Source organism: Parasteatoda tepidariorum, chromosome 2 (assembly GCF_043381705.1).
Source record: "Parasteatoda tepidariorum isolate YZ-2023 chromosome 2, CAS_Ptep_4.0, whole genome shotgun sequence".
Taxonomy (NCBI): Eukaryota; Metazoa; Arthropoda; class Arachnida; order Araneae; family Theridiidae; genus Parasteatoda; species Parasteatoda tepidariorum.
In genome coordinates this window covers 98,787,929-98,809,911 of record NC_092205.1, presented here as the reverse complement: position 1 = coordinate 98,809,911, position 21,983 = coordinate 98,787,929, and the positions used below count along the sequence as shown (strand labels likewise).

Sequence of the window (21,983 nt, the reverse complement as noted above, 5' to 3'; positions counted from 1 at the left end):
ATTATAACAACTATTTACTAATAAAAAATAAATATTAATCTTGAATATAAGCCTACGAAGTATCTCTCTTTCTCTCCCTTACAAACAAATAAAATAAACTGTGTTTTTAAGTTCCACCTTTGAAAATTTGATTTCCGGAAACTTTTGTGATCAATGATTTTTTGAAATGTCTGAACCTTCGATCACCGGAAACTTCCGGATGACGGTTAGCGAAAAATACGGAAATCCGGATTTTTTCCGGATCACAATCAGCCCTGTTAATCAAATAATTTTAAAGCATAGTTTCGATAATATCAAACCAAAAAGACAAAATAAGTAGTGCAATACTATTATAAATTAATTTATTATATTATTTTAAAGTTCAAAATCGTGAAAAAAAAATATGAATGAAAAATATAAAATGTGAATTTTCAAAAAATTTAATAACTATAGTTTTGTATAGGCTGATTAAATATCTATCCCCTATACTGTGTTCAGGTGAGGCAGCATTTTGTTTATACATTATTCTGGCCTAAGGATTTTGTCCTTTAATACTCCAGTTGAGACTACCCATTCAGGATGCATAGCCAAATCTTTCAACAAAAAAGAAGCAATTTTTAAGTATTTTCTAAGAACTCAAAAAATCTTTTTAAGAACTATGTACATTAACAAAATGCAAAATAATTTTGAATGACTTTATATGATCACAATAAAATAACTAGTTTCTGACAAAGAACTCTTTTCTCGATTATATTATATAAGCCAACATATCAAAAGATTTTTTGATTCGATTTCAGAGAGTTGAAAATGAAGCCTGAACTTGTGAATATCTAGCTAAATACACGAGAGTGCTAGAATCACACCGAACCCAGTAGGCGCACATGCAGACTCGCAAGTATTTCATCATGTAAAATGGATGGCACTGAATGGATCGTGGTTGAATGAATTGTGAAAACATTGAAAAGAGCAATATGAAAACCATGCTTTTGCACAATATGTGGCAAAAAACGACAATTTCATTTGTGAAAAGGGAATATTAAGCACTTTTTAAAAAAGCCTAATGAAAAAAAGGCACCTTTAAGGGCTTTTAAAAAACGAAAACAGAAAATAAGCACCTTTAAGCACTTCTTAAAAACACCATGCCATTATTATTCCGAAATGATGTGTGAGGGAGAGAATCACTGTTACAATTTTGCCCATTTGTGAACGGAGAGTTTTATTTAACAAAAAATTATTTCTTACCTGAATATTATTAACTCTTTTTCCATTAACGTAAATTGGATAGGCAACAAAGTTGCTGTACTTGTTAATGACACCTGAAAAGAAAGGTTTATTTATTTATTTAGCAAACTCTAGTAAATAATTTATGCCAACATTTTTTTTTTTTTAATTTGAGCTGCCAATTTTAAAAACATTTTATACAGCTTAGTATGGTCAGAAGCATATTTAATTAAAAAAGAAAGACATGAAGAAATTATTCTCCTTTTTTTCAAGGCCTTCTTTCACAATCTCTCCCAATGGAACATTTTTGAAAACTGAGTAATTTTAGATATTTTCCTTCTTAAAATTTACTGAAATAGTTCCATTTATTTTTGTCATAGGAATAAAATATGCAATTAGATAAAGAAAATATCATTTAATAGTAAAAGCTAGTGTTATGTTCTGAGACTAAACTCATACCTGCCACCTCTTATTATTCAGATGATTCACAATAAAATAAATAAGAGAGAAATTACTAAAAATGCACATTGCGCTTTCAATTTTAATAAATTAATCAAGGAATCAACAGTACAATTAAGTCTGCGAGAACAAAACAGTCAAGAAATTTGAGAAGTAATATTCAAAACTGATAAGTAAATTGTGAAAATAAAAATGGAGAAAAGCTGTTTAAAAAAAATCAGCAAATAATCAAATCAACACACTAAACACAAAGTGATTGTCCTCAAAAGATGAAAAAAAAAGTTCTTATTCCACAGAAGGGATCAGATGTCAAAGAGAATACAAAAATTTCTGGGCCAGAATACACCTTGTAGACCATGGGCAGAGAGCAGCACGAATGTAAATAACAATAAAAGAACTGAATTATTATCCTAGATCAATATACATGTTCCAGTAGTTAATTTTTTGGGAGCGATTAAGTGATTTAATCTAGTAGGGCAAATCTTTCAATTTTCCACAAAGACTTTCAGAGTCTGTAAAAGGGGAAATACTTAACATTAAATGAGATACTTTTATGAATCAACTAAAAAAGTCCTGGGGATGCTCAGGGGGTCCACGGATCACTGCCAAAGAACCGCTAATCTAAGATAAACATTGAAAACCCAAGGTCTTCTCATAACATTTTAAGATGCTTTTTCATTTCTAAAGAAATTCCAAGGAATGTGTATACATCATATTTATGGACAAACTATTTTCGCAATGAATTTAAACAACACCAGTTCAATCACCAATCTGTAACAAATGATTGGTTCAATGACTTTGAGATTTTGTCATCAGATAATCAGTGAGGGATTTTCGAACAAAATTAAATTACTACATTGACCATTAAGTTTCTGAATACACAACATAAGACACAATTTATCTCATGCTGTATGTTCTACTGCAATAAATTTTGTATTTTACGTGATTTAGATAATTCCTAACAATATTTTTATACAATAGAAATTAATAAATTTAAAAAATGTAGAATGATTTTATAGTTGGAAAACTATACTTTTAATCTCATCTTCATCGGCAAATTTTCTTTCATTACCACTTTTAATGTATGCAACAACTTTTGTTCCTGGCTGCACATTTTCAGCTTCCATTATTTCATATGAGCCAGATCTTTAAAAAAAAGTGATAAGTCATTAACAAAATGCTCATAATGAAAAAAAAAAACCTAAAATTAACATTAATACTGTGTTATTACATTTAGCATCAATATACCACATTTGAAATATTGGTTTAGTATAGTTGCTTTAAATAATTACGGAATTGATAAAAAAAATTATGACATTTTCACAACATAAAAATGTATTGATAAATTTTAAAATACTTTATAATTTTTTTACTTTTCAGGTTTAACGTCCTGAAAAAATTTTTATGGATGCCTTTTGGTTTTGTTTTAGGTTTTTTAAGCCAAACTCCAGATACTGAAAGAATAAAGTTATGTAGGTATTTCTTTGCTTAACTTCAGTGAAAAAAGAAGTGGGAAAAAATTATGGAAGTAATTTAGTTACATTAAAATTATTTTCTTCATTATCACAATTATTTAAAAAAAAAAAGACAATTTAAATGCTCACACAATAATTTATTTTAGTCTTGAATGAAACTTTATATAAAGCTACAGTTTCATTTTATAGAAATAAATAAAGACTTATAGCTACATTTTAAGATGGAAAGGAGAAAAAAAAATTTAACTTAAAATTTCCAATAACTTCAAATGAAAATATAACTTTACAGTTATAAAGTGTGATTTTCTATTTTAGAATTTCATAATGTGAATAACACATAGCTGCCAAACATGGATAAGAAAAAATCCAATAGATTTTACAAAATGATATAAATTTCATCACAAAATTGTTGCATAATGCACTAAATATTCTACACATAGAGAATTTTAGGGATTTTTATAGTTATGAAAATAGAAAAACTACAATATTTTCTAGTTATGATTGACATTAAACATATTTGTAATGTCATGCTTTATGTTTACTAATAATTTTGAATATTAATAGGCATCAAAGAGAATTTAAAGATTTTATTATTAGTTTAAAAAGTGAGTTCTGAACTGCTGAATATTTTTGAGCGAAAACAGTTTTCAGCTGATTTCTATAAATGAGGTTCGCTTCATTATGTATCATACTCATTTAAATATTAAAAAAAAAGCAATAATCTGTACAAAAATTTGATTTCAATAGGGATTTTTTTTAGGAAACTCACTCAATTTTAGGAAATTTTCTAAAATGTACAAAAACCTGTAGAATTTCAATTAAACCAGTAGGCCAGGAGAAACTTGCAAAATCTAGTAGAATTGGCAGCTATGATAATGTATAATTGTGAAATTACAAACAACTAAAGTAGAATTAAAGATTACTAGAGTAATGACTTATATAAAGTATTTTTTAAAAACTAACCAGTTCAACTGAAATTTTGATAAAACTGATTCATTTCTAAAGAAAATTTAGAAAGAAATTTAAAATTAATACTTGAAAATTATTTAAATATAAATGTAATCAAAAAGCTTTTTGTATATAAAAGAGGAAAAAATATCAATAAAAGTTTAGCATTTAAAAATCATTTCAAGTGTATTCAATTATTCTAAGTAATAATCAAGTTTATTCAATTATTATTTCAAGTTCAAGTTTCAAAATTATACAAGTTATAATTAAAATTATTTATATTATAAATTTGATATATCCATTCATAAAAATCAGCTTCACACAAAGTATAACATGGAGTAAGAAGGAGGAAAATGGATGGTAGCAGAATTCGATAAAGTAAATTTATTTAGTATTTGTGTAATACTAAATAAATAAATAGTGAGCAAAAGACATTATAAAATTTTTGTTCTATATTTCAGTTCTTCACAACAACACAAAAAATTAAGTAAAATTATATAATCGAATTATTCTACTATTATCCAAATTTCCCCCTTGCTTATTCCAAACATAAAAACCAATGCAAGGTAATAACAGAATCTAATATTATGCAGTATCAAAACTAACTTAAAAAATTATTTACAGTAAATGCTAGATATTATTTTGTATAGAATTTAATGTTATATAATGCAGAAAAAACGACCTTTTTATCTTTCTAATATTTTAAAGTTGTGCAAATACGGTCAAATTCAAACCTTGCAGTAAAAGCATAAAATATATTAAATATAGTACTTCACAATGGCTGAAAACAGATTACTCACAATTATTGAGAGTTTTATTTTACACACAATCAATGAAAATATCAACACTATTTTTTCTCTCCATAAGTTGGAGGATTCGAAAAAGACTTATGGTATGTCAAAAATTATGGTATATCAAATTAATACTTCATGTCTTGATTACATGAATTAGTATTCAACAATAAAACTATCATTATTTTTTTAATCTCAATAACAGATTTAATCACTGATTTTCAAATTTCTGAATCACACCTTAAAAAAAAAGGTTTATGACTTACTGATATTAAATGCTTTGCAAGACACTAATAACCCTTCTTATTAAAAAATTATGCAATGTATAAAGAAGTGAAAAAAAACGAAATTTTAAATTGTTTCCTAAAAGTTTAATAGTTTGTATCAAGGCAAAATTGAATCAAATATAGTAAAATTAAATAAATGTGTACTGAAATTGATGTAAATCAGAATTAAGTGAAGTTGTTAGCCCTGTGGCAGAATTTTTTCTGACTTTCTGCAACATGCCTCTCTAATGCTATTATCTTTCAGTAAGATACTTTTAAAAGTAACAAATATACATGTTAAAAATTAATTTAAAGTAACAAAAACGTCCACTCAATTAAAAAAAAAATTTTTTTTTGGTTAAAATAAAATGATATAACTTTTTTAATCAAATATGTAATATTTTTCTTTTATTCTTATATAATCACCGATATTCTCGTATTTTGTTGGGGTAAAAAAAAAATTCCTTTTTTGCATTTTGTAAACCATCATCACATTAAAAAAATTTTTTAAAAAAATCTTAAAATCCGTAGCAGTAACCACCGAAAAAAAGGTGAAATCACATGAGTCAGACTCTTCTAAAAGGTGTTACTAAATGCGTGTTTTAATTTCAAGATTCAGTTGTTGTAATAAATAATATCAAATTAAAAATATAGATTTAATACTAGATAAAATAAAATAAAAAATGGAACGAAAATTTCGGCAGAAAAGAAAGCCAAAATTTGTTTACTTCACAAAGGAAAAATCTTTCTACAAGAACTTAGTACCGTTCTGTGACAATGTCGCCATGATTCTGCCACAGGGTATGTCAGTTAATCAAAATAATAATAATAAAAAGTACCATAGTAACAATAAATAATAGTACTGTATTATAATATAAATGACTTCTTGCATGCATGGGGAAAATGAACTCACCCATCTGAAACCCATTTATAAGCTTTACTACCAGGTTCATGACGTTTTGAATAAACTTCAACTTTATCAGCTATCATAAAAGTTGAATAAAATCCAACTCCAAACTGACCGATAATCTTGTTCACTGCACAACTTGTTGAATCCGTTCTTTTCACTTCTTCTAAAAATGCCTATCGGAGAAGAAAAATAAATGCTTAGAAATTATGTCGTACACACAATTTCAAATACTTATAATTATAAATCAGTATGTGTGTCTAAGAGAGTAAGTATTTTATAATTCCAGAATTGTTTGAGCTAGAGCCTAAAATTTAGACAATGGGCACGGGATTAAATATGGTCCAAAATTTCAATTGATCCAGATGGGTTAGTTGTTAGAAAAAATAAATGTTTTCAATGAGTTTAACAATAGCAATAGTTAAGAAAACTGTGGAAAATTTATGTGTTAATTGCATTATTGTGACTTTGTCACAAAATTAGCATTCCTAAAGCTATTTCAAACCAGGTATTCATTTTGTTTATAACACTATTGTAACGTATTTCTATTAATCTTAATAATATAAAATGAACAGCAACTAATATGGAAATAAAACAGTAATTGGAAAAATTAAAGAAGAAAATTGCTCTATATGGTGAATTTTGATTATCTCCAGTTGGCTGCGATCAAAAGCAGCATTTTTGGTGCTGGTTAAAGATTAATACTAAACACAGTTGAACATTAATTTGATGAGGTAAACATTATTTGTGACAACTTGTTTTTCTAAAACTAATGATGTAAAGTTACCAGGAAAAGTGCGCATGCATGCACACACACATTAAAATATAAAAATAAAATAATATAAAATTAAAATAATATAAAATAAAATAATTAATAATATAAAATTAAAATATAAAAATTCTAATTACTACAGATTTATTGTATCAGTATATGTCTTTCAGTTATATACAACATTTCAAAACATTGGTTTATTGATTACTTTTTACTAGCTAAATACCATTTCTTGAAAGGAATTTAAAAAGTAATTATCAGGGTCGATGATTGATTATTTAATCAATTTAGCGATTATTTTTTTCCTAGCTGAATACCTATTTTGAAAGGTGTTGAAAAAGTAAATAATCAATAAATTAGCACTAATCAACAGGATAAAATCATTTATAAACTAAAACGCATATGCAGGGTGCGAAGCCAGATTTATCAAAAAAGAAATAAGCACTCAAAAAATATTTTTAACCACTTTCCAAAAAAAAATTTTAATTAGGATATGCGCAGTAAAAAAAATTATTTTTTTCTTTTGCTTAAAGTTCTTAACTTATAAACATAAAATCAATAAAATTCAAAAAACTTTTGAAAGCCTTTACATAATAATGATAAAATAACTAGTTTCTGATAAATATTGCAGAGAAAATTGTGAATATCATACATTTTTTGTAATTTAGAACGACAATCGACACGACAAAAAAAAAGTATCTTTTTAAATGACAGAAAATTGAGCACTTTTAACAAACCACAAATAAAAAAAGCACCTTGGCTCTGAAAAACTTAAATAAAAAATAAGCATCTTCGAGCACTTTTTAAAAAAGTTACACACCCTGATATACTGAAAAAATTAATAAAATTATAATAATCTAAATTGTATTTATTATTAGCTGCCATTCTTGATGATTTTAGGTTATTAAATAAAAGAAAGCAAGATTCTTGAAGCAAGATAAAGAAAAGCAAAGGTTCATCTTATTGAAATAATGCTTAACTGTATAATATAATATCATTTAGCATGATATTAGCAGACTCGTGACAATAAAAATTTACCATTTAGAATCAAAAGATTTTCTTTTAGAATAACTAATTTGATAACATAGCTCTCACATGCCATCCATGTTGATCATTGAGCTTAGAATAAATAAAAAAAAATTAAATATTAAACAATGTGTAATGAACTCCATTTTTAATTAAATAGAGCTGTGAGCTACTAAACATCATGGATATTATCTTTTAAATAATTGAAAGAAGAAAAAAAACTTCTACAGTAAAATTTATAACAGCGCCTGATGTTAAACCTATGCCAAAAATTCAATATACAAATATTTCTTTAGGAAAAACTGCCACAAGAACCAGCTAACCAAGTTTAAAGATTCAAGCACAAATGGTTCTGGAGTAATAAAAGAAACAAAGAAACTGTTCCTTTTATTAACATAGATTTTTTTATCTTTTACAAAGAACAGATATTCAACCAGTTATAATCCATTATAGATTTCAATGTTGCATTGGTATCAAGAGTATTATGAGAAATATTTTTGAGTGCCTCAGGCACAAGTTACATAATATTGCAACATAAGTTACATAAAAACTAGAGACAGAACAATGTTAAGATACTTTTTTTTTCATTTCCATCAAATGAGCTAAATACATTCATTTATCAGGGTGTTTAGCCAAATCTCTCAACAAAAAAATAAGCACCTTTTAAATACTTTTTAAGCACTCAAAAAATAATTTTAAACACTATATACATTAACAAAATGCAAAATAATTTTCAAAGACTCTACATGGTCATGATAAAATAACTAGTTTCTGACAAAGAACTCTTTTCTTGATTATATCAGACATTATAAAATGATCAAGACATTTTTCAGTTCGATATCAGAGTCCAATAAGGTGGAAAGTGAAGCCTGAAATTGAGAAGATCTTGCAAAATGCAGCAGAGTTGCACACGAGAGTGCAATAATTTCACCAAACACAGTTTGGTAGACTCACATGCAGACTCGCACAGTATTTCATCAAATATGTAAAATAATAGACGCTTTCATAAGCTATGGACCGACGGTATGCCAAAATAGATTTTGGTTGAATGAATCGTGAAAAGGTTGAATTCAAAAATCGACATGGTAAAGAAAAATTATCACATTTTCATAAAGGGAAAATTAAGCATTTTTAAAAAACATTCAATGAAAAAAAGCACCATTAAGGGCTTTTAAAAAACGAAAATAGAAAATAAGGACTTTTTAAAAATGCTAAACACCATATTTACTTTAAAGTAAATAGAATTAAGAACATTCTAACCTTAGATCCTGATCTGGCAATAGTACCAAGGCTACTGATCATTTCTTCTCTTGTCATTCCAATGCCAGTATCCTGCAAAATTTATTTCCTATTTAGTACAAATAATTGTTCATAATTGAAAAAAAAATTATTAGAAAATAACAGTACACAGAAAATAGCGTTTATTAAATTTTTAAAAAAAATAGAATTTACAGGAAACAGCTTGTGATGATAAATTAGAGAATTCTTGAAAAAGCACAAAATTTTTGAGAACATCTAAAGTCTTTTGCTATATATGAAAGTGAAAACCATTATGAACTTTTAACCATCTACAAGAAACTCTTAATTCTGAGAAGTGGAAATTAAGTCGAACAGGTTTCTATTCTTTTATTCATACAAAAATATAGTTTTAAACTAAATGAATTAAAAGGAAAAAGTAGTCAACTAATGTTTCTGGTCAACTTAAAAGTTTTCATCTGCGATTTTAAAAAATTAATGAATAAAAAATACATAAAAAATTTTCTGAAATGATATGATTTAATGACAGTTAAAAAATACAAAGTTCGAAGAAAAGACAGGAACCTCTTAAGAATTAAATTGAATTGAATGTAGGATTTAATGGCACAAAGTCCAAAAGAGGACATGCTGCGCCAAACAATATGATAAAATAGATCATAACTAAAATGCATACTCTTTAATTGTCGTGAAATCCAATTTGATAAAATGGTAATAAGTGCAGGGTTGCCACAGTAAAAAATGAACAAAAATAGTCGCTTTTAGTAGCCTTAAGCATGAAAATAGTTGCCTAAAACTTGAAAAATAGTTGCCTGAACAGGAGCTAAAATTTATCAAAAATAGTAGCCAAATAATTAAAATTGTAGCTTAATTGTCAAATACTATGATAAGGACTGGTTGATGTCAGAAATTTTAAATCAAGATACATCGCCCATTAGACATCGCGATTTAGCATATGTTCAGAAATTACCTATGGGAAATCAATCAAAAATAAATGAAAAGGAATAAATCTATTACAAAAGAAAATATTAATTCTAAACATATTCTACTATAATATCAATATCATTGCTTAATTTTTTCAATTAAAATAATAAAGAAGTCAAAGCAAACCCAAGATTTATTTCATTTTTCTTAAATTAAAAATGATTTAAGATCTATTGGTTTAAAAATAATAATACTGTAACAAAATATTTTACATACAAGCATTAAAATTAAAAGAAAAAAGAAAGAAAGTAGAAACAAACCAAAGAAATGTTCACTTTAGAAAAAAAATTATTTTTTTCAAGTTACTTGTTGGAAAAAAAACCATGCTTTTGAAACATCATTAGACCCTCTTTTATTCAATTATTTAAAATAATATAAAGTAGTATTAACTAATGGTCAAATTCTGTACTATTCTGTACAAATTCTGTACTCTAAAGACTTATTTCTTTAAAAATGACACTGACTATCTACCAAATTATAAAACAAACAAGTATTGAAAGAATTTTAATAAAATTTAAAAAAAAAATACTTTAAGTACTAATGTTAAATTATTAAAAAGCGTCCAAACATCACTAAACTCTTTATTTAATTTTTTTTTAAATTTTGTTTTTTAACTAATAGCCAAATTTTTTTAAAACTTTGTTTTCAGTTTCTCAAAAATAAAAGCAAATTAAATAAAGGTAAGCTTTATTTGAATTTTTTAATAAATAAAAACAACTGAACATTTATTGGTTTAAAAATAATCAAATTATTATACCTACCTACATTAAATAAATTTGAAAAATAACTTTTTATAACAAAATTAAGTACAAAATACCCCTATAAAATTGTATCGCTTAAAATGAAAAATAATAATTGAAAAAAACCAATGAAGAAACTTTTTTAATTTATATTTTCTTTCCATTAATCTATTGAATTCAGAACGAAAGTTTAAGATAAGAGCGATTGTGCAGCAATCGCAAAGTAACAGTAGGTCTACAAAAAATAAGTATAAGTATAAAAATAACTTCGCTAAGAGTAAATAAGTCTCCCAATAGTCGCCTATTCCTGAAAATAGTTGCCTTTTTAGCCTTTTCAGGCCTAAGGCTGAAAATAGTAGCAAATAGTCGCATTTTAGTAGCCTGTGGCAACCCTGTAAGTGAATAAACACGAACCTCTTAAGATATGTTATACAAACCGCTTAAAACACCATATAAAAACAAAAACAAATACTTCCACGAGATACTACAAGTGCGCTTCAACAAAAGGAAAAAAAGAACTTTTCATCATTAGGTAGTTACAAATACTACCTGATGATAATATTTTCTGATGTTGGAAGTTTATTAATAATTCAGAAACACTTAGTTGCCTTTTTATGCATACTGTAACTTAAGTATAAATCAATATTCAATTGTTCAATGTATTAAAATTTTACTTATGTTAGAAGAACACTTATTTTTGTAGTATGTAGTCTAAGTAAAATTTCATTATATGTAATTTAGTGCTTGAATACATTAATAGGAAAATGTATACTATTAGTAAAAGATATTCTTGAAGCAAAATTTTTAAAAATAAAAATTATTATTTTAACACAGTGTATCTGATCAAAATTCTTACTTGAATTGTGAAAATTCTATTTTGTTTATCAGTTGCAATATGAATTTCCTTCGATGCATCAGAAGATACTCCACTGCTTAGTTCAGCATGTCTTAACTTTTCCAGTGCATCACTGCAATTTGAAATTAACTCACGAACAAACACCTAATAAGAAACACAAATGTAAATTAGATAAAAAAAATTAAAAAAAAGAAATATCAGAAAATGTCATTTCAAACATATTTTTTATTAAAAAATAAAATTAAAAAGCTCAAAATGTTTGCATAATAAGTGAAAGAAACCTGAAAGGACCTATAAAAAGACAAGATTAAATTTTTTATTAGATTCAAAAATTTTAAAGATAGGCTTTTTCTCTAGGCTCTATTTAGAGGAATCAAAAATATATCAAAAAAAATAATTTTTTTTAAATGTCTTTTTAAAGGATTTCGTTTGGTGGAAAAGGATCTTTTTCATATTTTTTTAAATATTTTTTAAGAAATTAAAACGGAAAAAATTATTCTATCTTTTCCTGACCAAAAAACAACCTGACTAAAAACTTTAGAAAAACATGGAAATAATTTTGGTGGAGGTGATAAAAGTATATTACCAAAGTGATGTGCCATATGTTCTTAATCTTTTGGTCTGCAAAAATATAACTAGTCACATTTTTAGTCCACTTGGAAAAAGAATTTTTAATATGCTTTATACTTTCCATTTCTTACATTCTAATCTGTAATTTTGTTTGCACTAATAAGTGGTCAAAAATTTGATTAAATATAAATTTCGATAAAAATTTTTTTTTCTCTTTAAATATATTAAGGTTGTGATAGTCAGGACGTGTCTGAACAAAAACATAAGAATTTAAAAGCAATTCCCGCAGCAGAAATGTGGCAACACGGAGACATTGTCGCAGAACATTACCGAGTTCTTGCAGAAGGATTTTTCCATTAAGAAATGAAAAATTTTGCTTTTCTTTTCTGCAGAAATTTTCGAAAGATTTTATCTTTTCTTCAAAATTATATTTAAAAGATGCCTTTCTGGTCCATCGAAATGGGGGGGGGAAATGCTTGTGACATTTCTATTCAAATTGGAGAATAATGAGAAGGGGGGAAAAAAACAATGAAGTAAAAAATTTGGTTTTCTTTTTTGTGGAAATTTTCTTTCTAATTTTTCATGCAGTTATTTCCATATAGCTTTTAAAATCTGATATTATTTATCACAACAACTAAACCTCGAAATGAAAACACGCATTTAGTAACCCCTTTCTGAAGGAAAGTAACCCTTATCTTTTTTTTCCACGCCATTACTGCTACAGATTTTACGATCATATTTTTTTAATGTGATGATGAATTATAAAATGCGAAAAAGGAAATAATTAGTGTGTAATCTAAAAAGGAAAATAATTAGTGTGTTATCTTTCTACAAAATGCAAGAATATCGCCCATAATATTAGAATAAAAAAATCACTTATTCACTTTAAGAAAAATTATTTATTTGATCCAATTTTTATTTATTTGTTTACTTAATTTAATTTTTTATTGAAGGTAACGTTTCTATTACTTTAAATTTGTAACCTGTATATTTGTTTTTAAACATCTTGTAGAAAGATATTAGTATTAGAGAGGTATGTCACAAAAGCAGGAAAATATTCTGCCACAAGGAAAGCAATTGTTTTGATAGTTTGGTTACATTTGATTTGTGAGGTTTACATATCTCTCACAGCAATAGAGAATAAAACAAAAATAGTGTTGGCACAGTATAAAAGTGCTCTCTAATAAAAATATTTCTAATTTGAAAAAAATTTTATTCAGTATACATTCTGCAATTCGAAAAGATTTTCCAAAAGAATATGACTAAGCTTGAGATAAGAAGGCATTTAAATTTTTTTAAAGTTTAACAGCAGACAAATAAGTTTAGATAGAATCTCATAAGATAGAACTATGTTTTTATTTTTTTATAAACAAATGCCTCTTTTATTTCATATGCATGAAAAAGTCTATATTACCTCTGTGTTATATCATTTGAAATATTTAGATATAACTATCAAGTTTAGCATAAATGATGTTACATTTTATTAAGTGATCCTTTAGTTTAAAATGTTCCGTGCCATCAGCAAAAAGTGTATCGATAGGTAGTGGTACTTACTTCGGGTTCTGAATACAGAGATTTTGCAACAATTTTAAGCAACATCTTAGTTTCTGCCTGGAACTCCAGTTTCTCACCTTCTCCTAAAACATAGTCAACAGAGAAACACTTTTAGTTTCTTAAAGATTGCCAACTATTCTAATAAAATAATTTTTCTTTCAGCTAAATAAAATAATTTTAATAAAAAGTTTTAAAAAATGCACAAGTTTAAAAATGCCTTAAGGTGGTTGTCCTAAAACCTAAAAAGACTATGTATTTATACCTTAAAAGCAATATTTACTAACAAATCATTATCATCATATCTGGCTAGACAGCCCAGGGTGGGCCAGTGCCTTCCTTGAATTCGAATCCACTTCTTTCTACTTTTGACACTTGTTCATATCATATAGACTTAATCATATAGACAAATCATAACATATAGACAAATCATAAGACAAATCATAACAAATATCATATAGACAAATCATAACAAATCATATAGACTTAAAAATTTTGTATAGTTTCCAAACTGTTAAAGTACAACAAAATGAAAGATTATATCAGTGTTAGATATAATAATGATAGTAAATAAATAGATATAATAAAGATAATAAATAAATAGAAACAATTATGATAATAAATAAATAAAAAAATCAGAGAATAATTTCCTCTATTCACTTTTGAGGAGTGAAATTTAAGATAGAGGAGTTAACAGAAATTAGGTGTACAAATTGTTACAATATCAATATATATGTATTCTAAATAACAAATTAATTATGCAAAGTAAACATTCTAAAATTCTTGGCAGATAAGACTATAAAAAATATTTCCAATTTTTTTCTTTTAAGCTGTAGGTTAAATCAATGTATATTAATAAAATGCAATGAATTTGATTTTTTTATATTTACAATCAATAATTTAACACATTTTTTTTCACACAATCTTTTCATACTACTTAAGATTTTGGGGAATATGTTTTAATTATGCTGTTGTTTTTATATTATTTAATTTTTTTTTCTTTATATTTTTTATCATCAACAATTTTTGATATGTGCATTTTTATTGGAGCCACTTTCATCACAAGCCAAAAACTGAAAAGATATATATCATTGTATAAATATCCTTATAAATATATACCAACTTAGATGACAATGAGAAGAGTTCCATATTGGTGCCTGCCAAAAATAGGCAATAAATTTTGACAACAAATGGTCAGTGGAACATAAAAAACTAAAAGAAAAAAATTGCCGATACGAAAATTTCTACGAAAAATAATGAAATTAACAAAAAAATAAGGAAATTAATAAAATGTTATTAACTTAATTATTAGTAACAAAAATTTTAGAGATAAGATAAAAATTAAGAGTTTTATGAAATCAATATTTAATAAATGTACATTTGATATTTGAATTTAAGAATCTGATTCAAGTATTCTAACATGAATTCTTTTGAAAAACTATGAGTATAAATTTTTTTAGAAATGCCAGTAAATAATCGTGAGTTGGAACTTCTGACAATAAGAACAATTTTGAACGTACCATGAGCTGTTTCTGTATCTTTAATAATTGTATGATAATCAGAATCTTCAGCTGCTGCTGCTTCTTTTGATAACAGTTGGCTGGAAGTGAACAAACATCGCTTTCCATGAATAGAGGGATTAACTACAATAGAGTAACATTTTTAAGTTTTTTTCTACAAATTAATTTACTTGCACTTATAAATTTTTAAATAAGATACAGGATATAAACTTTGAGGAGGAAACAACTGAATAAATTCAGCAAATCCAGTAACATTTTTGTTAATTATTATGAAAATAATTAGATACCGTCTTAATTGTGCAAAACATGACATTTAATATATAATTAATTACAAAAATTAATTTAATTCTTAATTTTGAAACTATTAGAATAGCATTGCTATCATATTATTAAAATTTTCAGTTAGTAGCCAGTGGTCGGTAGACTCTAACAACTTAATAATAGTCACTTTTTCTTAAAACCTAACGTGTTGGTGAGCAATATCGATAGGTTCTTTTAATTTAATAGCCACTTTTTAATTTCTTTTTGCTGAGATTAAGTTATATTAATTAACACTAGATTGCCCAAGGAAGTCATTTTGACTGCTTTTTTATTTCAATTAGAAAAACAATGAAGTATATAATGACATAATTTCTTAGAATTTTGTGACTTTTTATATAATATAAAAAAAATATTAAAAGTTAATTTTAAACAAATTTCTTTAGTCATTAGTTATTCCTTCACAATCCAGTCATTTCGACTACTTATGGGCAATATAGGTATATACAGTACAGAACCCGTTATCCGGAAATCAGAAAACTGGAAAACCAAAAAACTGGAACGAAATTCGATAAATTTTCCCCCCATTTTTTAAAAAAAAAATTTTTTTCCTCATGAGATTTTAGGATTTTTCGTTCTTTTTTGAAAGATGTTTACCTTACCATCATTTTGGAAATAATCATTAGTGTATTACTTCATCGTTTTTTCCTCTTTTTAAGATTATTTCCAAATTTTTTTTTTTTTAGTGGGGTTTAACAATAAAAAAACGGCTTTTTGTAGCGATTCAGAAAACCGGAAAAATCAGTTATCCGGAATAGCGATGGTCCCGATCGTTCCGGATAATCGGTTCCCTACTGTACTAAGTTTCAGTCTTTCTAGCATTAAAAAATATCCTATTAGAATAATCTACAGTTATTAAGTTAATTTAACGATAAAATTAATTAAATTTTATCGTGACAAAACTCTGCATACTGACTGCAAAGAAACTTATTTAAAAATATTTAAGGAGGGTGAAATATATTTATACAGTACCACTTAGAAATATGTGAAGTGTTAAAAAACTTTCCTTCCAGATGAATCTTTATCTCAAATTGGATGCAAAAGGATTAAAATTTTGAATGGAAGCAGACATTTTAATGAAAATTCTGTTTCCTGCATTCATGTACTTTCATCATTAAAAATTTTCAAAAAACAAACAAACAAAAAACACATAAATTACTAAAAATAGGAAAGTTTGTGCAATTTAAGTCTACACTTCTTTTTTGTTGACATGCCACTTTACAAGTGGTTATTTTCAGATCTACATGTTATTACATAAAACTTGAAAGTGAATGCTAGAACTTTGTAAGGAATAGAAAATTGTAAGAAAATTGCAGGTTCTTTCTCTGTTGATGCAGCTAATAATAATTTTGCAAGTGAAAAGAAAAATTAGGGAAGTTAATTTCGTTGCCCAAGTTACTGAAATCGAGAAAGAAACAGACAATGTGCATGTTGTTCTTGTAAAACGGTCATGTAGATTGAAAACCTTCAAATATAACTACCAAGATGTAGCTTGGGTTGATATGTTAGATATCATAGCAGTTCTACCAACTCCAACCTTAAACAACCAAAGTGTCAATTTTGACAGTGATATTTCCCTGTCAAATTTATAAGACGTCCCCTGTAATTACATTTCATGTCCTCTCTATTACATTTCATGTCCTTCCGGTAACATTGCATTATTTAGACTTAATAAAAATTAGTTTGCGATTTAAAAATTCTCGTAATAATTTATTTTACCTAGAAATGTGATAATTTTTAAAAAAAATTACAAATAATGCTTAGGATGATCCAAATCACAAAATTTAGCATAAAAGTGCCCTTCAAAAATGTGTGATTTTATTTGTCCTCTCTTTTACAAGCATTTTTAATTTAATTGCAATTAAATTATGAGGCTCTTTTATTATTTTATACCAATGAATTAAACATTGCACCTTTAAGAAGCATATAATTGCAAAAAAATTTTTATAGATATATTTTTTTGAATAAAATACTTGTGTGATCGCCCTCTATTACATTTGGAATTCAACAGAAAATAAATAATAATGCAAACTAATAGCAGATTGGAATGCACTCCAGATGCATTTGCATATGAGAGCCAAGAAGTCCAGGTCTTTTTGTTTTGAGAAAGCTGTTGTTCTCTGTCTCTAAAGACACGGCCACATGCAGATACAATTAATTTTTAAATTATATTGATTTCAATAAACAAAATATTTAAATAAGAATATTATTAATTTAATAAACTCGCTCAAGTCTAAAAAATTTATATCTCAAAACATACTTCACTTTAAAATAAAAAGAAAGTAAAAAGATCTGACCGAGTAATAAATTAAATAAGAAGTTGCATGCTAACCATTTGGAGAAAGTCTAGCAATAAATTTAATACGGTTCGAGACCATACGAGACCGTGTTATACGTAAAGAAATTAAGGCTAGTCTACTTGAAAAAGCCATTGAATTTTAAATTAATATAATTAAATATATCAAGAAATAAATATCACCCTCGCCGGTTTATTACGACATTGATTTTCAGGTCTTTCTTTTTGCATCATCCAAACCTGTAATTTTGTGCTGCTATAACTCAAGTCTAGCTTTAAGCTTACATGCACTCTAAGCATTTGTAAATTAATGTTGCTTAGCAGCCGCTAAAAATAATTAAATACAAATGTTTTACTGACGTAGAATGAAAAATTATGTTTCCCTTTCTGGTACTAATATTTCATTTTATTTTTTAACCGTCGTTGAACAGCCAATCCAATAGTGGGTTTACGACTACTAATGTTCAACTTCGTATCTTTGTAATTTTGAACCAATCCAGAAGACACGGAAACTTCTGGATTAGCACCCCAGAGGTATGATTTGTTATGGGAACATGGAGGATTTAGTGACTCGAAAGATTTAACTTACTTCATGCAGCATCTACTACACGGAGAAACATCGGCAGGTGGGGATTGAACCCACACCCTCTTGGACATGGGCCCAATGCCAGGGGCCCCCACCAGGAGGGGGGAGGTGGGCGCACGATGCTCCCACTTAAAGCTTCGGGGAGAATTTAACGAATTATTTAACAAATCTCTTTAACCATAGTTCATAATGTAATGAGAACAGCAAAAAATAGTAATTGTAAAACGATTAATAAGATCAGACACCGATTTAAATAGCTTTATCTTAAAATGTAGCATAGAATTACAATATTCCAATAATAATAAAATCCAAAGCTCTTAATTTAGAAATCAAACATAATAAAAAACGAAATAACAGTACAAGTAATTTTAACCTTTTGGTTAGGGATACAAAAATAGTTATAGGTAACTTAGTGACTTCAATTTTATGTTGATGACAAACCAATATGAAAATTAATGAGAGAAAATTGGATCATAATAAAATACATTCAACCTATAGGACCACAATGTGTATCCCTAATAAGCCTATAATTCTTTCTTCTGGTGGGGTACAATAGTACCCGGTAATATAATAAGTGCACTTATTGTAGGTCAATATTAAGGGAAGTTATAGGATCATATTGTAATACAGAATATTGACATTAAAACTTTCATTTAATTCACCGGATTTTTTTTTTCGAGTGCTGTATTTTAAGCATATCAATTATTTAATGTGAACCGTCAATCAATTTTGGCAAGTTTATATCACTTTCGCAGGTCACCATTGAAGGGCTTTAATATCGACTACATCAACCTTCATCTATCGAAAGGTATCTCAAGATAGAATCAAGTTAACATGTCTTGTATACTAGTGAACTGGTATTTAGTATTTATAGTGGTTGTTACGCCACCGAGGCTTCAATGTTCAATTACCAAACAATCTTAATTGAGAACATAGGCCCCCATCCCCCCAAGCTCTTGGGCGCATTCATCCCTCCCCCCCCCAAAAAAAAAATTTGCTAACTTCCCCCTTCCATGTTAACTTGTTCGAAAAAGTTCTACTTTGCTTGCTCATAATATGACAATAATGCTCCTTTTATTTATGAAATTTAAAAAAAAATTCTCTCGTCTAAATTCCCCCCCAAACTATTTGTTCTATTTAGTGTGAAAATTCCCCTCCCTCCAAGCTTTAAGTAGGCGCATCGTGCGCTTACCTTCCCCCCTGATGGGGGCCCCTGGTCTGAGAAACATCCACGAGGATGATACGAAGACATGCCATCGCAATTTTAATCCTCTGCAGAGGGGATGGCTAACCTGATTTGGTAGACCGACGACCTAAGCTCGACGTCGAATGCTTTACTGTAGAACAGTTTTACGAGGACCGATACCGCTCACCTTCGGTCCCTACTGAGACTAATCAAAGTAATGATCCACCCGCTGACTGACCACAGCCAGTTTTGCTTGACTTCGGTGTTCTATTGGGGCCGTGTCTGTACTATCAGTCCAATGCGGGACACAGGTGGCATAGAGCAGCACTCTTTACCTATGGCAATAATTCGCCAATAGCGTATGGAGAGTCATACGAGAAGGAAATCCGTTGGTTTCTGTCTTAATTTTCAAAAAGATTAAAAACTTAGAAGTTTGGAAGCTATATGGAAATAAAAACTACATTGTTACAAAACTACTAAAACTACAAAACTACTACTAATTCTAAAAGAAAGGGTCTTGGAAATTTGAAGAAATATTTTTGACAAAAATATACGAAAAATGTGGATAGTTGATCGTGTAAAGCTAAGCACAGATAGCGCTAGTGATTAAAATTCGTCGTAAGTATGCCGGGTTACTAATATCGATTGATTTTTACGCCTAAAATTTCAAGAAACGCACCATCCAATGTACATTATAAAGTGTTCTTTCAATTTAAATTTGAACGAAACAAACAACAAATGAATTTGGAAAATTCTACTAGCAAGCTATGATACCATTGCGATATTAAAAATAACATTACAGTGATATTGTACACTTCTTTTTCTTTGTCTGCATGACAGCCCCTTGCAGGCCTTGTCTGTCGCAACAGCTGACAAACGCCAGCGATTCATATCTCTGACAACCTCCCGTCGAAATTTTAATCTTTAGGGTTTTCAGGTCATTTTCGATGTCGTTGAGGATATAATATAAAATAGCAAATAAGGGATAACAATCAAATCATGGCAAACCCTACCCTTTATTTATGTTGCGATATCATTGTTCTTAAATTTGTTTAAAGTTCACGACCTGCTAGAATTTATAAGTTGCAGAAAACTGTTATGAATGGTAAAATTATTAAGAGTACATTTAAACACAAATCACAACAATAAAACTTCTAAGAATATTAAGCTTGTTCACACATCACCTCGTAAGCATAACATCAGAGGAGGAACTTATCGAAAATGATACTATGTCTACTACTATATCTACATAGGCACATAGCTTTAATTTGATAGTTCTTTTTCAATCGGACATATTTTTCATCCTTTTATTAAGAAAATTATTATAAAAAAATAATCTGATGAACACAACAAAAATAATATTTATAATAGACTGATTAAAAAATAAGTCTAGATCTGAGCCAAATTTATTTCAATTTACAGCTAAATTCATTTGATATCGTATTTAAGTACTTATTTATTAATTTTCAGTTTAGATTTTAATTTCTGATAAATACTTTCATTGTTAATAATATATATTTTAATTCAGAATAGATTTTAATTATTTATACATTATATTTCAAATAATTATTTTATTTTATTTAAATTTAAATGTTTTAATTACTTGATAAAGCATTTTCATAACATTGATGAAAATACTTATACTTGACAAAACAATTATACTACATTGTATTGTGGTATTGACTTAGAACACAAGAAAAGTTTATTTTTATTGCTGCGATAGAAGAGAAAACTTTATTTTTAATTTTATAAGTTCAGAGCTACCACTAATTTTTAGTGAAAACATTATATAAGAATATAAGAATATAGTTTTAAAATCTATTTTATATTTTATAACCGTCGTTGAACAGCCGACCCAATTTTTTTGGGTTTACGACTACTAATGTTCAACTCCGTATCCTTGTAATTTTGAACCAATCCAGAAGAGTAGGAAACTCCTGGATCAGTACCCCCGGAGATATTATTTGTTATATGAACACAGAGGACTTTGTGATCCGACTGATTTAACGTACATCAGTCACCATTTACTACACGGGGAGTCTTCGCCCGGCTGGGGTCGAGCCAATGACCTCATGGACGTGGATCCAGTGCCCTACCAACCCAGCTATCCCGGCCTATTCTATTTGTAAAATTTATTTAATTTACTTTTATAGGAGTCGTTGAACAGCCGACCCAATTTTTGGGTTTACGACTACTAATGTTCAACTCTGTAGCCTTTTAATTTTGAGACCGATATAGAAGACCCGGAAACTTCTGTATCAAGTATTGGGAGAAATTT

The 21,983-nt window shown here is 27.7% G+C and overlaps 1 protein-coding gene across 1 annotated transcript in view; it reads right to left on the bottom strand.

Moving 5' to 3' along the window:
* LOC107448713 (TNF receptor associated protein 1) overlaps positions 1 to 18,041 on the bottom strand; it is a gene marked incomplete at its 5' end in the record, with an annotated part of 59,232 nt that extends 41,191 nt beyond the window's left edge. Inside the window, 5 exon segments of the mRNA XM_071177974.1 lie at positions 9,105 to 9,176; positions 11,679 to 11,822; positions 13,803 to 13,885; positions 15,320 to 15,442; positions 17,970 to 18,041. Of these exon segments, the coding sequence (XP_071034075.1) occupies positions 9,105 to 9,176; positions 11,679 to 11,822; positions 13,803 to 13,885; positions 15,320 to 15,442; positions 17,970 to 18,041 (494 nt within the window).
* Positions 18,042 to 21,983: the final 3,942 nt, after the last annotated feature.